The sequence below is a fragment of the Cyanistes caeruleus genome, chromosome 4 (assembly GCF_971803275.1).
Source record: "Cyanistes caeruleus chromosome 4, bCyaCae1.hap1.1, whole genome shotgun sequence".
Classification (NCBI taxonomy): Eukaryota; Metazoa; Chordata; class Aves; order Passeriformes; family Paridae; genus Cyanistes; species Cyanistes caeruleus.
This window is the reverse complement of record NC_141704.1, coordinates 46,208,357-46,225,888: the sequence shown is the minus strand read 5'-3', so window position 1 is coordinate 46,225,888 and position 17,532 is coordinate 46,208,357. Positions and strand designations below refer to the sequence as shown.

The 17,532-nt window shown below is 38.7% G+C and overlaps 1 protein-coding gene across 3 annotated transcripts in view; it reads left to right on the top strand.

The window, feature by feature from the left end:
• TRHDE (thyrotropin releasing hormone degrading enzyme) overlaps nucleotides 1–17,532 on the top strand; it is a 211,220-nt gene that overhangs the window by 185,376 nt on the left and 8,312 nt on the right. For 2 of the 3 annotated variants that reach the window (XM_086884350.1, XM_086884349.1), the window contains 3 exons: nucleotides 7,646–7,813; nucleotides 8,337–8,477; nucleotides 14,881–14,962. In XM_086884350.1, coding sequence (XP_086740476.1) covers nucleotides 7,646–7,813; nucleotides 8,337–8,477; nucleotides 14,881–14,962 — 391 coding nt within the window. The remainder of the gene's footprint in view (nucleotides 1–7,645; nucleotides 7,814–8,336; nucleotides 8,478–14,880; nucleotides 14,963–17,532) is intronic. The other variant, XM_086884348.1, reaches the window with a different exon arrangement.

Here is a 17,532-nt window from a genome sequence, read left to right as displayed (position 1 = left end):
CCCATAGGGCAGGATCAGACACCTCCTACTGAAGAGTTATGCTTCCTACTGGGGGATTTGGGGGCCTGTAAAAATGCAGCTGGCAGCAGCCACTGTGCTATGAAGAGCCTCTTAACATGAGATTCTGAAGTGTGAGTGGGCCCTCTTGGGGTCCAGCACTACAGGTAGTAGGAAAGATACCTTTATCAAATGAATACATAAATGGTAATCGTAGAGTATGGGGGTCCTTGCAAAAGATGCCTTTCCATATTGTCACTAAAGCAGGAAAAGGACTGCTCCTTTTCTTTCCCAGCCCAGCTGGCAGAGAGGCTGCTTTTCAACACCATTTCAAACAGTAGTGCTGAGGTTCCAGCAGTTTGCTGTGCTTTGGTTTAGTCCCTTGGCCCTGTATCTGCCAATGCAGAAAGCAAGCCTGACGACCTGTCTGTGAGATGTTTGGGACAGTATTAAGATGGTGCAACACACTTTCCTCCTCTAGCTTCAGCTCAGCCACTGGAATCTTTTTCACTAGCATGAGAAATGATACAGCTCTCCAGTCTAAAGATGAGAGAGCATTCATCTGAGGGAAAAGGGGCTTCAGTACCTGAAATACCAGAAATACTTAGTGTGCAAGGGGCTTTAGGTGGTATTGCTCATGGCCACTTTTTCAGGGCAAAACACAACAGAAAAAAAAAGCATAACTGAGAAAGGAATTTGTTTGTACAAGGAGCAAACCAAACACATAGCACCAGAAACAGAAGAGACTGTGAAGAAGGACAGTCTTGTTTTGCTGTTTTAGCAATTGATATATTTTAATTCTTGCAGTTGTTAAAAAAATGGTCATTATTTCTTTCTACTGAAGATGTGAGGTAAGATCTCAAAGTAGGTCTTGCAGTGTTCTAATCAATGAGTTTAAGTATTTTTACTCTTTTTTAAATGGTTGATTGCTTGAAGGGCTATATTTATTTCTGACTTGAGGTTGATATTAAAACAATAATTTTCACACTTTTAAACTGGGATATAGACTGCTTCTGTATTAGAACAATGGGAACCCTTGAAACTTTCATGTTGATGTTCAGAGAAATATGAACAGAGTAGAAAACATATAACCATGTGGAAATATCCCTTGTAGTTTGAGAACGTAAAGTTAACTGGGATTCAGTCAACAGCAGAATGTTGTACAAGAGAAGCCACTGTTGGCTGAAAATAGAGATGTTTGCTTCTACCCTCATTTGACTGAGCTCATCCCTGTGAAGCTTTCATGTATGAAGAAATACATTATTCACACTCCTTAGATATAACAGCACTGTGGTTCAGCCTAAAAAATTAACAAAATTACCATTCAATGCCTGCCTGAGCTTAATAATCAGCCTTGTTAACCCCTTTAACCTTCACTGCATCTATTCTGAAAGAAAAACATGTTTCTAAGAGGATTAGCATTTTCAGACTTCTTGCCTTGAATAGGTTGAGTAAACATGTATTTCTGAAGTTCAGGAAAGAATGCATGGAGAGCTGCTATATGTAAACTCCTGACAGGCGATAACAGGGGGGTAATATTTAAATAGACACCATGATGACTCAAAGAATAACTTACCCATAGACAGGAGCATGTTTTTGCAGACATCTCTGTGGGTGCAGGCACAGTTATCTTTCAGCTACTCTTACCATACATCAGCTGCAGGTTGCCACATATACATCTCTGCTGGCAAAGTTGACTGTGGATGTATGCTTGCTTGGGGCAAAGTTAAACAGGGTGATGTAAACGTGAATATGTGAGAGAGCTGCTTTGATTTAAGACAGCTGATTTTGCCTTCAGCAGAAAAAGGAGTACTTGTATTCTGATTGTGTTAGAGCTGTGGTGACACCGTTCTTCTGCTGGCATGCAGCACTGAACAGTGGGAGATGATAGTATTGCATCAGACACAGTTATGTGCAGATGTTCTGTGAGATGTTACTGGACCTGTTGGAAGATCCCAGCTAGGCATAACCATTTTTCTTTGCTCTGATTTTAAAATTTAGAAACTTAGCCATTGCTATTTATTGCTGTCTTTTATATGGAAACAAAGTACTTTAATTAATTGTCTTAATACCTCTAGAAAACTTGAATGTATTTCACTGAGACTGATGTAATATCACTTTGGGGTGATTTTAGCTTTAATGCAGTATTTACTATTACTCTTCTGTTGCAAGCACTCTGATCAGTTTTGATGTTTGCAGTGGGGAGTGCAGGCTGCTACACTGAATTAGGCTAAGCCAACATCCATTCTGTAACCCATGGGTTGACGAAGTTTGCATTTTTCTGTCTTTGTGAGTGAGGAGAATTAGAGTCCGATGGACGATTCTGAATGCAAATGCAGGTATTTTAAAACCGTTCTGGTCTAATCATCCAGATTGTTCTGAGAAATCTTGGAGTGCAGAAGTGAGGCCATGTTATAGGACCAGTGGGAGCTTCAAATTTTGGCAACAGTTTTAATTTAAGAAATCAATCTGGCCCGCAAGTACTAAGGATGGCAAATCAGATCTATTTTAATAAAATTCATTATTTATTAAACAGATAGAAGGTAACAGGCAAAATATCTTAATCAGAGTTACTTACTGCACAGTATAGAACGAAAAGGAACTACTAGTAGATTACAGCATGACATAAGCCAGTGCACAATATCAAGGTACCTATATTAAAGCTAGCAGAAGAAATAGTATTGATTAGGACTCAAATGTAACTTACCACCAAAATTATGATTCCTTCAATCTCTGTGGGAGTAACCGGGAAGCAGGCATCCCTACTCATGGGAAAAACTCCATACATTTCCATGAAATGCATCGAGCATTTCTGCTTTGTGAGAGTTTGGTGTAGTTTTCATACTTTGTAAAGTGAGATGTCTGTCAGTGAGAAATCCAGCTAATCTCCCAGATCTCATGTCGACATTAAGATGCTTATTGGCAGTTGGGAGATGCCAGACCAGTGTTAAAACCCTGTGGTGCCAAAATAACTCTCTACAAGAGAGCTGTTCCTGTTTCAGTTATCTTACTGGTTGACAGGCAACGGGCAAGCTCTTGTGAGGGGTAAGATGTCCTGCTACAGACCAGAGATCACTGAAAAGAGAGTAAGAGGTGAACTTTCCTGTTCTGTCTGTGGGTTTCAAGTCAGAACACCTTCGTGTGTTGTTTGCATTACAAATGAACAACTTTTGGTTACTAAGTAATGAAATCAGGATCTTACATCTCTGCGTACTAATACTAAGCAACCTTATCTAATTTTTTAAAGTATAATAATGTAGATATGGGCTTTTTCAGTTACTTCTGTTTGCCATTTCACTTCTGTCATGATGCTGTGATGGTTAGGAACATTGGTTTATCATAATACTTTATCATCTTAAGAAAGGTGTAAATAATGAAGTAAATGTCTTGAATCACATAATTTCAAGGACAATGATAAACCAACAAGCCAAGTTTGTGAGTCATGAACCTCCACACTTACTTATGCAGATTTTGTGTTTTCTCTACAAGGAATAATGGATTCATGTCCATCCACCTGCCTGAGTTGTCAGTGTGCTTATTTGGCTGCACTTTAACAACTCAGTGGAAATGCCACCAGAAAAATAATTGTGTGTATAGGAGTGTGTTGCATGTCTATAAACAAAACTCCCCATAGAACTGAGGGAGTAGTAGTAAATAACAAGTTACCATTTATTAGTTGAAGCTATTTCAACAAAGTCTGGTTTAGGTGATAGAAAAACAAAAGTTCTTCCAAACAAGCATTTTTTCTTTCCTTTTCTTCCTCCTTTATTTCTGTATCTAATTACTTGTGGTAGATAATCTTATTTCTGTGTTTCACATGGACACAGTAGTGCTACTGTCTTCCAACAACTTAGAAATGTGCTTAAGTTTTACCGCCTACATGAGTATTTTTGTGAACATGGCCAACAGGTTAATTACTTTTGTTAGCTTCTTGGAAGAGGCACTGGGTTCTTTCAAGGGATTGATGCCTAGCAGCTATTTTTGGAAATTGTTAGCAGCAAACATGAAAAAAATGAGAGTTATTTTAATTTTTTTCACACGTGAGTGTCTGATAAATGTAAAAAATTAAAGTGAATCCCTTCTTCTGTGTTTGAAACCCCTAGAAGTTTTAATTACTGAAAAAAATCAGGCATAGCTATTCATGCATTTTGAAATGTTTCTGGAGCTTTGCCAGGTAATGTAAGCCAATGTTGCTGAAGTGATTTACTAATTAATAGGTTGTTACAACATTTGAGTAGAATCTTGCACTCAAGTCAATAAAACTTAAGGAGGAAGAAAACACTGTTGAGTGTATGAGTTATTCAAGGACTTAGCACTCTGAAAGACCATCTGGGTCTAAACAGAGAGAGGACTTCATCTTGTAAATGATAAAGCTGAGTATTATGGGGCAGCTGTGGTTATGGTTCAGGCAGTGTTTTTACCTTCTGACTTCTGTGTGTCACCACAGTAAAATGACTCTATATGCAATCATTATGGATTAGCAGTAATTAATTTGAAATCCTTAGAATTTAGATAGATTAGTCTCCAGTTTTCTCATTCAGGGATGGTCTCTCCACAACTATGCAAAACAAATGATCAGAAACAACCATATTTTTGTTGTCCAAAACAAAAAAAACTGTCCAAAATGGACAAAGGCATACCTACTCAGAGATCAGTGCCACAAAGAAGTATTTCACTCATTACTCAGTCATTAAAATCAGTGTTGAAGAGCTTGACTATGCTGGTTGCATGCTCACTTGTGGGGTATCTGCAGTAGGAGTGGGAAGGAGCAATCCAGTAACCATCACTTGAGGGATGATGTATTCTCTGCCAGCCTCTGATGTATGTAATACCTGAAACTCAGGAGCACAGGACAGGAACTGTGCATAGCTTTGCCCCAGATGCCTTGAGTAGCCACGTCCTCAGTTAATGTCCCCTGAATCTGAGGTGGGACAGGCACCTGAATGTCAAGCCCATCACAGCTCTGTGGCTGGGTTTTCAAAGGGGAGTTCTGCCCTGTCTCTTTAGTCCTGGTATGTGCTATGGCAGAGGATCATCCCCTCCTCTTTCTGTGCGATAACGCCAGCAGCATGACTCCTGGAGTTTGTAATAGAGAATGGGAGTAGAACATTTGGGATTGAAGTTTTTAAAAATAAGCTGTATGATACTCTTCTTTGTAATAGAATCTGTATTACAGATCTGCCAATGAATTACTAATGCTTCATTCTTGTTTCTTATCTGAGCCTTGTAACCTGTTAAACAAGATTATGAATATAGTCATCAAGAAAAATAGGCTTAAGTTAAATGTTAAATTGTTGCAAAAATAAGAATAATGCTTGTGATTAATTTTCTTTGTCAAATGGCACCCTAAATGGTGTTGAAACTTGTTACTTAATCAAAGAACTGTCTAAACTGTGTGCATTTACATTTTAAAGAATTGGAACACAATTTCCCCAGAAGATAAATAATTATGGTCCAATTTTATAAGTGTATCTTCAATTGTTAGAACATACTTTAAATAGGAGCAAATATGTACCAATTAATTATGACTTAGAACATTATTTTTAGCTCATTGTAGAGCCTTATAATTCACTCACGAAAAAAAGAAATCCCTGTAAAGGCACAGCACGATTTTAATTAATTTTTTTGTAACTGTTTAATTTTTAACTTTTTCTCCCAAAGTGTTTAATTTTTAAATGAGCTCGGCTAGCCACATATTTCATTCTCACCATCTTATCTCTAATGCAAGAAAAATAAAGTTAAATAAATTGGATCAGTATTCAAATTAAAGCCATTTAAAGTGATGCTCTTAAACGTTTATTTTTATTCTTCTGAAGTATTCATCAATCATATTAGCTCTTTTAAAATGAGAGCAGCCTTGAAGGCACAGATGAGGTTTTACTGACAACTGGATGTGTTCTGCAGTGTTACAACCCAAGCAGTACCAAAATAATGGTAATTTTATTCACTTGATTTGGTTAATACAAGGGGCAAATGCATCCACATGCTGATCTAGTGCCTTGGAACTGCAATTTTCCGGGAACCTATAATAGTAAAAAACTTGCAGACTGGAGAGATTTCAGCTATTTAGATAATGATAGAATATGTGCCCAAAATGACTGGACAAGTAAGAAAGCAAAAATCCCCACAAATGGACAAAATTCAATTAGTGGACTCTCTGTAGGGTCAATAGTTAAAGAGAAATTACTTTGGGGATATTTTGAGGATATTCACATTTTCATACACAATTTTCATTTCTACAAGAGGAACCCCCCTGTCTACAGTGCTGATTGCAAGCCTCTCACAGGAGTAGTTTGTAGTGTTTCATAGCCGTACATTTTGTAGTTTCTGAAGGTGAGCCTTTTAAAAGCAGTATTTATGGTCAATGTCTTGGTTTGTAGGGTCTAATTTTTTTTTCACATTGTCCTCATTACTTAGCTTATAGGTACATACCTAAAACCTTCCCTGGAACAGTTGATTGGATGACATTGATTAGATCTGCTGCAGCACTGCCAGTATACTACTATTGGTATGGGGGCAGTAGAGTTTTCTTAGCAAGGAAAATGGTGATGTCTAGGCTATGGTCATGGGATCAGCTATGTCACCTGTCATAATGTCTCCTTCCTTCCCAGAGATGCAAATGATCCTGTGCTTACTGACTACACTGCTGCTAAAATTGCTGGTGTTGGCCCTTAGAATGTAAATAAATGGACTAGCTGGGAAAGTCCATTGAATTGATATATTTTATTGCAAATTTTGAAAACTGTAAACATCACAAGCGAGGAGTGCTGTCTGTTCTGGGGTTAGACATCCACTTCTAGGCACATCTTCTGCTGTACTAGCCAAACACAGAGTGACAGTCCCTCCAGCCCACTGTTCCTACCTAAAGTAATGGGACAGTGGTACAAATGTTTCAACTTCTATGCTTTTATAGGAAACATAATCAAAGTAGGAAATTGAAAACCCAGCTGAGACCTTGTTAGAAGAAAACTACATATGCACACACTATACTAGGTCTGAACTTGGTCATTTAACTGTAGTTTGAGTTGATACTAATTTAGCAGTAATCACAGCTCTCAACCACCCCATTGCACAACTGGTAGTACTGGTATTATATGGTGAAAATAGAAAGAACAAATCTTTCTGTTTTTCTCCACTCCCAACAATATCATGTGTAAGTATCACTGTCACAGCACATCCTTTCTTACTTATATATTACTATATGAAGATGAAGCACTTTCTAGCACAAGCAAGGAGGAGTTTCTGGCTGCTCAGGTCATGTTGTAAAGCAGTGCAAAGGTCAAGAAGAGCAGATTTGGCACAGAGCCCAGCAACAGAGTGATAAGATCCCCTACTAATTTGGAGAGCCTATGTTACCTGTAGGTTATGTGGCACATTATGACTTGATGAACTACATGACCATAATTTATAGTCTCCTGAAAATGTGACAGCATTATGAAGAGAATGGCAAGCATATGTTACCCTTTGGAAAGCCCATTAGGATGGTCTTAGGGGATGCTAGTGGCAGTAAAGAAATGCAAATGTTATTTAAAAAAAAAACACATTACTGTTGGACAATAATTTTGAAGTCTCAGAAATTATCCTCCTTTGTATTCAATATCAGGAGGCTGTTTATTTACCACAATCCTATTACTGATTTCTTTTTTAGAATACCTCTCAATGTGAGAGACATTGTCTACTGTACAGGAGTTTCACTGATGGATGAAGATGTATGGGAGTTCATTTGGATGAAATTTCATTCTACCACAGCAGTGTCCGAGAAGAAAATACTATTAGAAGCCTTAACTTGCAGTGATGACAGAAACTTGCTCAACAGGTAAAAAATATTCCATATTTGAATCTGTTACTAATAATCACTTAAACAATTACGGATCAGCACTTGCACTTTCATCTTAAGAAAGAAATTTGTGTTTCAAGTACAGGCTTACTGTCTGTATAAATCATCTTACACTTTTGCATCAATGCATATGAAAATTGACACATACTACCTTTTCAATTCTAGATTTTCATTTGTTCATTGGAAATGTTTAAAATCCTGTAATTGTTATTTTTTTTTTTGTTACTATGTTCTTTATTTACCATGTCTTGACCAATCTGATCTTAAAGATTTTATAAAAGTGCACATGTAAAGTTGCAATCAGCTTTTATTGAAATAATTTTACATCAAGATTTTTCTGATTTATAAATGTGTCCAGTCCTTGGAATCATAGAAATAAACCACTGAACTCACTTGGAGACTTAAACAAGTTGGAAGTGATCTTTTTTTTCCAAGAATTTTCTGATGGACTGATGTTAGACAATGTGTTTGTGAAACTAAATGTTCTTGTTTCTCCCACTAGACTTTTGAATTTGTCTCTCAACTCAGAAGTTGTCCTGGATCAGGATGCAATTGATGTGATAATCCATGTAGCTCGAAATCCACATGGAAGGGATCTTGCTTGGAAGTTTTTCAGAGAGAAGTGGAAAATACTAAATGCTAGGTAAAGATAAAAATTCTTAATTTATTTTCATTTTCTTATCTTGATATAATTGGTGTAAGTATTGTATAGGTGTTTATTTATATAAGTTCCTGAATCTAGTCCATTCTCTTTTAATCCATAAATGGAGATGTCTCTAAATATGGAATACCTACATATGAGTCATAAATGCATTTATTCATGGATTATCACACACACGCATAGAGACATTTGTCTCTTAGCAATCATCTGTATATATATTAGTGTATTGTGTCTATGCTTATGATAATGAATTCTATCTATATGTCAAGTGCTGCAGTTCTGTTTTTATATAGATAAAAAACAGCAGTTCCCGAAGGAGTTTTTCTGATTTAAAGTCTGATAGGAAAAATTATCTTTTCAAAAATATGGTTTCAGCTGTGGGAAAAATGCACCTTTTCAAACATTTCCATTTTCAAAAGGATGTTAATATAGTGTCATCCCCTTTCTTTCCATTCAGTGTTTCAGGTGAGTTTCAAGTAATAGAGGAGCAACATTTTGAATTAAAAATAGATTAACAGAAAGGACACAAGGTTGCTCCTTACACCTGCTTCTCTTTCTCTTTGAACAAGTGCTACGTGCTCCTACTCTGAAGCCCAGTCAACATTTGAAAATCCGTTTTGATGAAGATTTTGATATTAATTCAATGAGTGACAAATTTCTGTAGTTCTTTAGGGACAGCCTGATGACCTGAAAGATTGCACAGCAGCTCATCTGATACTGACAGATTAAAAAGGACTACAACTTGGATAAGGTTCAGATTCTCAAGGCAGGTGTCCAAGATTTTAAGGCATCCCATGCCAGGTCACATCTTTGGTGTTGGCAGGGAAGGCATTGCAGATCTGTTCCATTCTGGACTTGTGAGGAGTCAACTGTTGTACTACAGAATATTTGAAACAGAAGATTTAAGATGCTGTATTTAAGCAACTAAATCCCAGTGCCCAGTGAATACAGGTGCAAACTTCCTATAGTTTCACAGCATCAAAATAAGAGTCAAATTGAGACAGAGTTTTAGTTTTCCTAAAAATTCAGAAAGCTGTGTTGGATAATACTTTATAATATAGTGAGGTTTTAGAAAAAATTCATCTGGGAAAATAGGTTTGAGCTGGAATTAGTTTTGGAAATTTATATTGCAGGAGCATACTTTTTGAAAGTAATTTCCAAAAAAGCTTCAAGAGTGCTGAAGAGTTTAAAAATCAAGAATTATCTGCTTTTGGTGTGATTATTCCAGGAACTGGACTTTTACACAGAAAGTGGATGGCAGATATATTACTATTATGCAACCCAGTGCAGATAGCAGATGATTTTTCAGGTTCCTCCAGGGATTTATCCAGAGTTTAGGCATAAAGCCATCACAATCTGTATTGCTACAAACACATATGCTGTAGTTGTGTCCTGCCTTAGTAAGTATGTTTATCTGACAAACTGGCTAATACCTGTGATTTTAGATGTGGACAACATTAACCAGTGTAGACAAGTATTAAATATTTAACAAACTCTGCCACATGCCAAATCTTTTGGGTGTTACAATTTTAAATAGAATCTGGATTGTATTTATTTCACTTCCTTGGAATGCATCACTGTGCAATCTAAATTCATAACAATCATCAACGACCTGTTACTGTCCTTTTTTTTTAAATGAGAGAATAACAGAGAGTTTGTCATTTTTCTCAACACTGTCTTTGTCTTACTGCCATTCAGTTTGATCTCCCAACATAAGTTAGAACCACCAGAAAAAATGTCGCAGTTGATTTTTTTCTAAAGTGGCATCCAGTTGAGTTTCTGTTGGTCACAAAAAGATTCACTGCAGTGAAATGAAATAGTTAATGCAAGCTGTACATATGTCTTATATATTGAAAATAACATTGGTTTATAATCATAGATTAGAATCTTTTAGATGAGAGTGAGAGAGAATAGAATCAGTCTAATTAATACCTTGCCCCTTACCTGTTCAGTTGTCGTAAAGGTAAAGCTACCCCATGACATTAGTGAAACAGTGACATGATAGTATGCAGGGTCCTACACCTGGGTCTTGGCAATCCCAGCCACACCCACAGGTTGGACAGAAAAGTGATTTGAGAGCAGCTCTGTGGAGAAGGACTTGGGGGTGATGGTTGATGAAAATGTCAACATGACCTGGCAATGTGCCCTCACAGCCCAGAAAGCCAACCCTGGGCTGAATCCAAAGCAGCGTGGTCATCAGGTCAGGGGAGGGGATTCTCCCCTCTGCTCTTGTGTGACCCTGCCTGGAAGCTGTGTAAAGTTCAAGTGCCCAGAGTATGAAGAACATGGAACTGTTGCAGCAAGTCCAGAGGAGGGTCATAAAGTTGGTAAGTGGACTTTATGGTACCTCCCCTACAAGGATAGGCTGAGGAACTTGGGGCTGTTCAGTCCAGAGAAGAGAAGGTTGCATGGAGACCTAATAGCAATATTCCAGTATCTGAAGGGGCCTACCATGAAGCCAGAGAGGGGGACTTCCTCAGGAGCTGTAGTGATAGGACAAGGAAGAATGGGTACTAATAGAAGATAAAAGTTAGATATTAGGAGGAATTTTTTTACTCGGAGACACCGGAACTGGTTGTTCAGGGAGGTTGTGAATGCCCCACCCATTGGCAGGATTCAGAGCCGGGTTAGATAAGGCCTTGAGCAACTTGGTCTAGCAGGAGGTATCCCTGCACAAGAAGGGGTGGGGGTTGGGATGAGATGATCTTTAAGGTTTATTCTAATCCCTTAATGTTCTATGATTCTATGTTCTATTCTGTGGCGTCTGATTAACCACTACTGCGTTTTTAAAACATAAGCTTTATTTTGGAATTATGGTTCAAGAAGAACATGCATGTCTTGGAGTAAGAGCCAAGGACAGTCACAAAGGTGATATGATAGCTATATAAAATAGTTTCTGACCTATGAAGACAGGCTGAGAGAGTTGGGAATGTGCAGCCTGGGGAAGAGAAGGTTCTAGAGATACCTTGTAGCACCTTCCAGTACATAAAGGGTCCTTACAGGAAAGCTGAAGAGGGACTTCTTATAAGGCCATAGTGATGAAGGGAAAATGCTACAAACTGATGAGGACAGGTTTAGATTAGATAATAGGAAGAATTCCTTTACTGTGAGGGTGGTGAGGTGGTGTTGGATAGGACTTTGGGCAACCTGGTCTAGTGAAAGGTGTCCCTGCTCATAGCAGAGGGATTGGAACTGGATAATATTTCTAACCCCAACCCTTCTAGGATTCTACGATTCAAGTTGATTTTGTCCCAAGGCATCCTTTTTCTGCAATTATAATTTATTACTTAATTTTATTCAAAATTAAAATACTTTGTATCAAACATTAATTTAATAAGGTGATATCTCAGTGATATTTTCAATTTAATTTAGTATAAAAAGTGTTGATGTTTCAGATAGTAAAGTGAAATAGCTGAGGAGGATTAAATTAATACTATGTTTCCTCTTAAACACAGCATGTCAAGGAGTTAGAATTGCCCCAAAATATTGTTAATCCTTCATATTTTTACAGGATGCTTATATTTGCATTGTCCAGTATATATTGATGATGTATAAAGTCTTCAAAGTCACTCATATAATTTGCACAGGTGACTTAGAAACTGAGGTGCCTAACAAGTCTTTAGTAAGAAATCTGTGTGACTAAGACTGCTACAACTCTGAAAAAGAGAATTGAAAGTACTATGCTTGACTTCATGTTACCTGAGCATGCACTACCTTGTCTCCTAAAGCATTTTCATCCTGTGAGCACATGTCTGTGTGTGAAAATTTAATACATCAGCTGCCTATAAGAATTACTTCATTCTCAAGTGCTGAATCATTTGTCAGCATTTGGGAACTTGACAGTATTTGGGAAGGCATTTATATCTGTCCAAAGTAAATGGACTGTGCTGCCTCTAGAGATTGCACAAGTGCAAAGCCTATACAAAATGTGGGGCACTGGGAGGTTTACATCTGCAGTAGGAAAGGTGCAGTGGAGAGTCTGTGTCTCCAGAGTGTTTCCAGGAAGTTCAGTGGTGGTTTTTCTGGTTCTGGTGTGCTGTTGTCTTTCCTGTCAAGGGTGAGAAGACTGACACTTGTAAGACCAAACACTTTTCCTATTTATTCTTATGTTTCACACCTGCAGAATACTATTTTGGAAGGTGACTCTTCTAGCTTTTTTGCCAGCAGAGCTTCTATAGAAATTGCTGTAAATGACTGACTTTTTACCAAGTATACATAATGGGCAGTAATCAGCACAGGTATGCATGAAGGTATCATTTTTAGTGCAAAGAATTCTGTTACTTCTTGTTTGCACTGTGGTGGCTACAGTAGACTGTAAGAAAAATAAAATCCCTGCAGCTGTTTTTATGAGGTTGCTTGTCTAAAGTGGATTGGTAACCTTATAAAAATACCCCGTCAAGAGAAGCTTCCAGTTTTCCAAACAGTCAATTATGTCTGAGACTGTAATAATAAAGGACTTTGTTAGAAAGCCTAAATGTGCTTAAGGTACCATGAAATCCCTACTTCCCATAGCTTGCCTCTGGATGTCTGTATATTCTAGTGTGACTGAAATTTTGGGAAAAGAGATGTACTTGCTGAAATAGCCATGAATAATTCGTTTATTAGTGGTCAGGGAGTAGGATTTTTGATACCTCTAACAGCATTTCTCCTCGTAAGAGCTCAAGATAGCAAGCAATATAGCATAAACCTTCCCTAAAACAGAACCTTCTCAAAGAGATATTAGTTCCCTTTCCTCCCCATCTTTCTATACCTATTGCTTTGGCTGTCCTTCTTCTCTTTCTTTCTTTCTCCTCTGAAAGAACTGTGGCTGAGAGTACCTCAGCATTTAAGGGTAATCAATTTGGGATTAACGGAGGCAGAACAGAAAGCTGTGACTGTGCCAGTTCGTTTCACTTTGAATTTTGAACTCCTTCTATAAATCAGTCTGTAAAAGTGGACAATAAATTGAATTGTTCCCCCAGTTGAACATAATTTCAGTAAAGTCTATTGGTAATACTTAAAATTGTCTGACAGGACATCTGGATTCCCTATCTTAAAACCAGTCATGTTCAGATTAGCTAGATACTGCTTTGGACACACATGTAGATATATACAGCTATTTATCAAGTGTCTTTTACTATGCTGAATGACATCTAAATTGACTTACTTCTGGTTTCTAAAGGAATTATACTCTTCATGCTGGAGACTGAAAAAATCCCAAGCCCCAAAACAACAAATCCCACAAACTATTCCAACATGAAATGTACAATTTAGGGAGCGATCTGGTCAGCAGTGATATAGTGCTTCATTTGGAGGGTTGAAAAAAACTTGTGGAAAAACAAATGAACAGGAGGAATTGAATGGCCAGTTTCAGAGTAACTGCCTGCCAAAGGTCATTGCTGATTACTTCTTCATATCCTTTAAATATTCCTTCCCAAGCTTTCAAATTTTCATTCCAGGTTGATTCTTTGGAATGTTACGTTGTGGCCCAGGGGATTATTTTAGTAGTATTATTCCTATCAGCATTATTTATTTTAATTACCAGGTACTGAACAAGAAAATTTGATTCAGTTCAGATTTCGAGAGGCCATTTGTAATGCAGATGAGGTGGATGAATACAAAATGAAGAGAAGGCTGCAGCACATCAAAAAGTCTGATTTAATGGTACAGCTTGAAGGGTTCCTCAGAACAATTCTCCATAGTTGCTGCTCTGCTCCTTCATTGGCACCTGTATTTTGAGCTCTATTTTACAGAATCACAGAAAAAACTGAGTTGGAAGGGATCCACAAGGATCATTGAGTCCAATTCCTAACCCTGCAGAGCACCATTCCCAAGAGTCACACCACATGCCCAAGAGCACTGTCCAAACACTGCTTCAGCTCAGATAGGTTTGGTACTGTGAGCATTTCCCTGGGGAGCCTGTTCCAGTGCCCAGCCACACTCCGGGTGAAGAACTTGATATCCAGCCTAAACTTCCCCTGACACAGCTTCAGGTCATTCCCTCAGGTCCTGCCACAGATCACCAGAGAAGAGATCAGTGCCTGCCCCTCCTCTTCCCCTCGTGAGGGAGCTGTAGGCTGCCATGAGGTCACCCCTAGTCCGTTCTGTTCCATTAAGCGAGAGGTGGTTTGGTCTTCTCCTCCTCTGGAGCACTCATCTGTTCCTGTAGTTAAACCCATTCTGCTTAATAGCATCTGACTTAATAATTATAAACATTTCAGCCTAGAAGGAGGTCTCAGTCTAGTTTTTTAGCCTGAAATACCAGTACCCAGTTCCAGTGCTGTTCCCTTGATCCCCCAAAATCAGTCCTGTGCCTTCTCCCTTGCTTACAGAAAATTACTTTCTAATTTTCAGTTTACCTGGCTCTTGCAGTAACTCTCTGTGCATCTTCTCTTTTTCCTTGTAGGTATGGAGAAGCGTTATTTATGAATTCAAAGCTTGTCAGTGGGGTCACAGAATTCCTCAATACTGAAGGAGAACTAAGAGAGGTAATTTTGAAATTACTTTTGTCATGTGAGATTGTGTTCAGTGTAATCAGGGAGCAGGGCAGGAACAATAACAAGGTTGTCCAGAAACTCTGTTCTCTCTGCTGCTGTTGAAGGCCCAACTGCCTTTGCAACACCAACCTGTTGGGCAGCACAAGGACGAGTAGATTGCAAAAACACACGTGTGTAGAGGTGGTGTCAGGAGGGGGATTGTGCAGGCAGTTCTTTGTGCTTGGCTGGATATGAAGATTAGTCTTTTTCTCTTGAGTATTGGTTGAGAAACTGAAGATGAGATATTTCTATCTTAATTGGCTTATTCTGCAGAGGGCAGTCCTTGAACACATCAGTGTTGAGAGTAGAAGATGCCAATGTGCTCTGTGGTTTTCTCTTTCTCACAGTATTTTCCATGTGAGAAAATCTGCTAACTGTATATGCTGGCCAAATTACACCACAATAATTTGTACTTCTTATTTAGGTGGTGTCATGGTTTAGCATTAGCTAAAAAATCACTAGAAAACATACTCATTTCTTGCTGTGAGATATGGATTAGAAGAAGAGCAAAACAGGTATAAAACTTAAAAGGAATAAAGAAAGTTTATTAACAAAACTACAAGAATAAGAAACCAGAATAAAACTTCCAGAACTCCTTTTTCCCCACTACCCAACCATTCTTTTTGTTCTCATAACACAGAGACGACAAAACCTGGTGGTTAAAAGTCCCAACTTTGCTATAGTCTTTTCATCAGTCTTTGTAGAGAAAAAGAAGTTCTCTTCTGCTGATCTATGGAGTTTTTCATAATAAAACCATTTTTCTCATGGCTTTCTATTTTTCTGATGCCAGCTGCCTGGAAAACTCTGTCATCAGTTCTTTCCTCCCATTTCACATCACTCTGAGGTGTGTATGGGTCATGGGTCAAGGGGTGTCATTTTAAGGATGAGTTATTCGAAGGCAAAAGTTCTCTTCATCTGTCTCTGTGACCATCTCTGGAAACAGAAGTTTTCTCTTTGCCACTTAAGGACCACAAATTTTCAACAACTCTCACTTCTCCATTTCTGTTCCAGCATCACATAAGATCACAACTACTTCACCATTTTACTCAGCTTTATCAATGAATTACTTTTGCTCCGATACACACTTTGAAATACTCTATTCTCCCCAAAGTACTCTCCCATGAATTAAAGGAGTTTTTTCAGAACACTATTGTCCATCTCCATAGTTTTAGCAAAAGAATATTTCAGCTTATTAAAGCATCTCCTTATTTCTCTCCCCCATCTGAAGCTTAATTCCTTTCTTCACTATCTTTGATAGTTTTTGTTGTCTTTTTACCTGTTGATCACTCTCTCTCTTCCCCTCTTTCTCTGGAAAAAAAGGATTAGTCTGCAAGTCTCATCTGGGTAATGAAAGGGTTAAAATCTTGCCCAGGCTTTGTAGATGGTTCTGTGATCTCTGCCGGAGCAGCAGCTGGAGCTGTCTGCAATGGAAGATTTTTTCATGGCTGCTCTAGAAAGTGTAGTCCTGTCTCAGCCTGCCGCAGGTCAATGGCTTTCTCTCTCTTTACTCATCATTCTCTGGTGAATTCAGTCACAGCAAAACCTGCAGCCGAGCTAGGGACCGGCCTGGCCCGGCCAGAGCCCGGGGCAAGCCCCACAGGCCCCATCTCCCGGCCGGGAGCCCCTGGGCCCAGCCCAGCCCCAGCCCCAGCCCGGCTGCATGGTCTGGGCAGGGAATGGGAGGCCAGCCGGAGCTCTGTTACCTTTCACAGCCAGGAAACAAAGAGACAAATTCCCAGGCTTTAGTCTTAAGGTGGTGTTCATAGGTTGATCTCGCTTTTCAATGGTCAGAACTACTGTCAGTAATCAGAAATGGCCAATTATTGGCCAGGAGAAAAACTCCCATCAGCCTCCGGCAGCCTAAAGTTCCTTAGGTGTTTCTCTTTGTTTCTTAAATGCCAGTCTATCACAGATGGGAATGATTTTTCATTTTAACTTTACATCTGTCCTGAGTGAGGTAACTGTGCAGCTGTGCTACACTCTGTTTAGCATCTACTCAATGCTGCTCCAAATGGATACAGTGATTCTTATGCAGCACAACCACCATTACTTGAACTCTGTTCTCTGATGTTATCCAACCATTTGTCTGTACTCAAGTCTGGTGGCCTCAGTAGCTTAAGGAGGAGCCACAGGTGGTTTCCTACCCCCAGCTGGGGATGACACTGTTGGTCAGATCTGAGTATCTGCCCTGCACAAGGAAGCCTTCTGAACTCTTAGTTTCTGCCTTCATGATAGGATTGGTGAGCTGCTTGGTTATACTTCCCTAAAAGAAACTGGTATTGTAAACATTTTGGTATAAAAAGTACAGAGATCAGGTAAATTTTGATTTTGATAGTTTCCAGGTCTCTTTCATGCTTTTTACTGTGATGGAATGAGACAGTTGCAGAATCAACCTTTTCAGTTCTGAGCCCAGGCACAAAGATTTTGCTGGAAGTCAGAATTTAGAAACTGAGGTAAATTTGGTGTCACTGGTAAAAAAAAAGATGAAAAATTAAGTAGTTATTCATAAGTGTTGCCAAAAC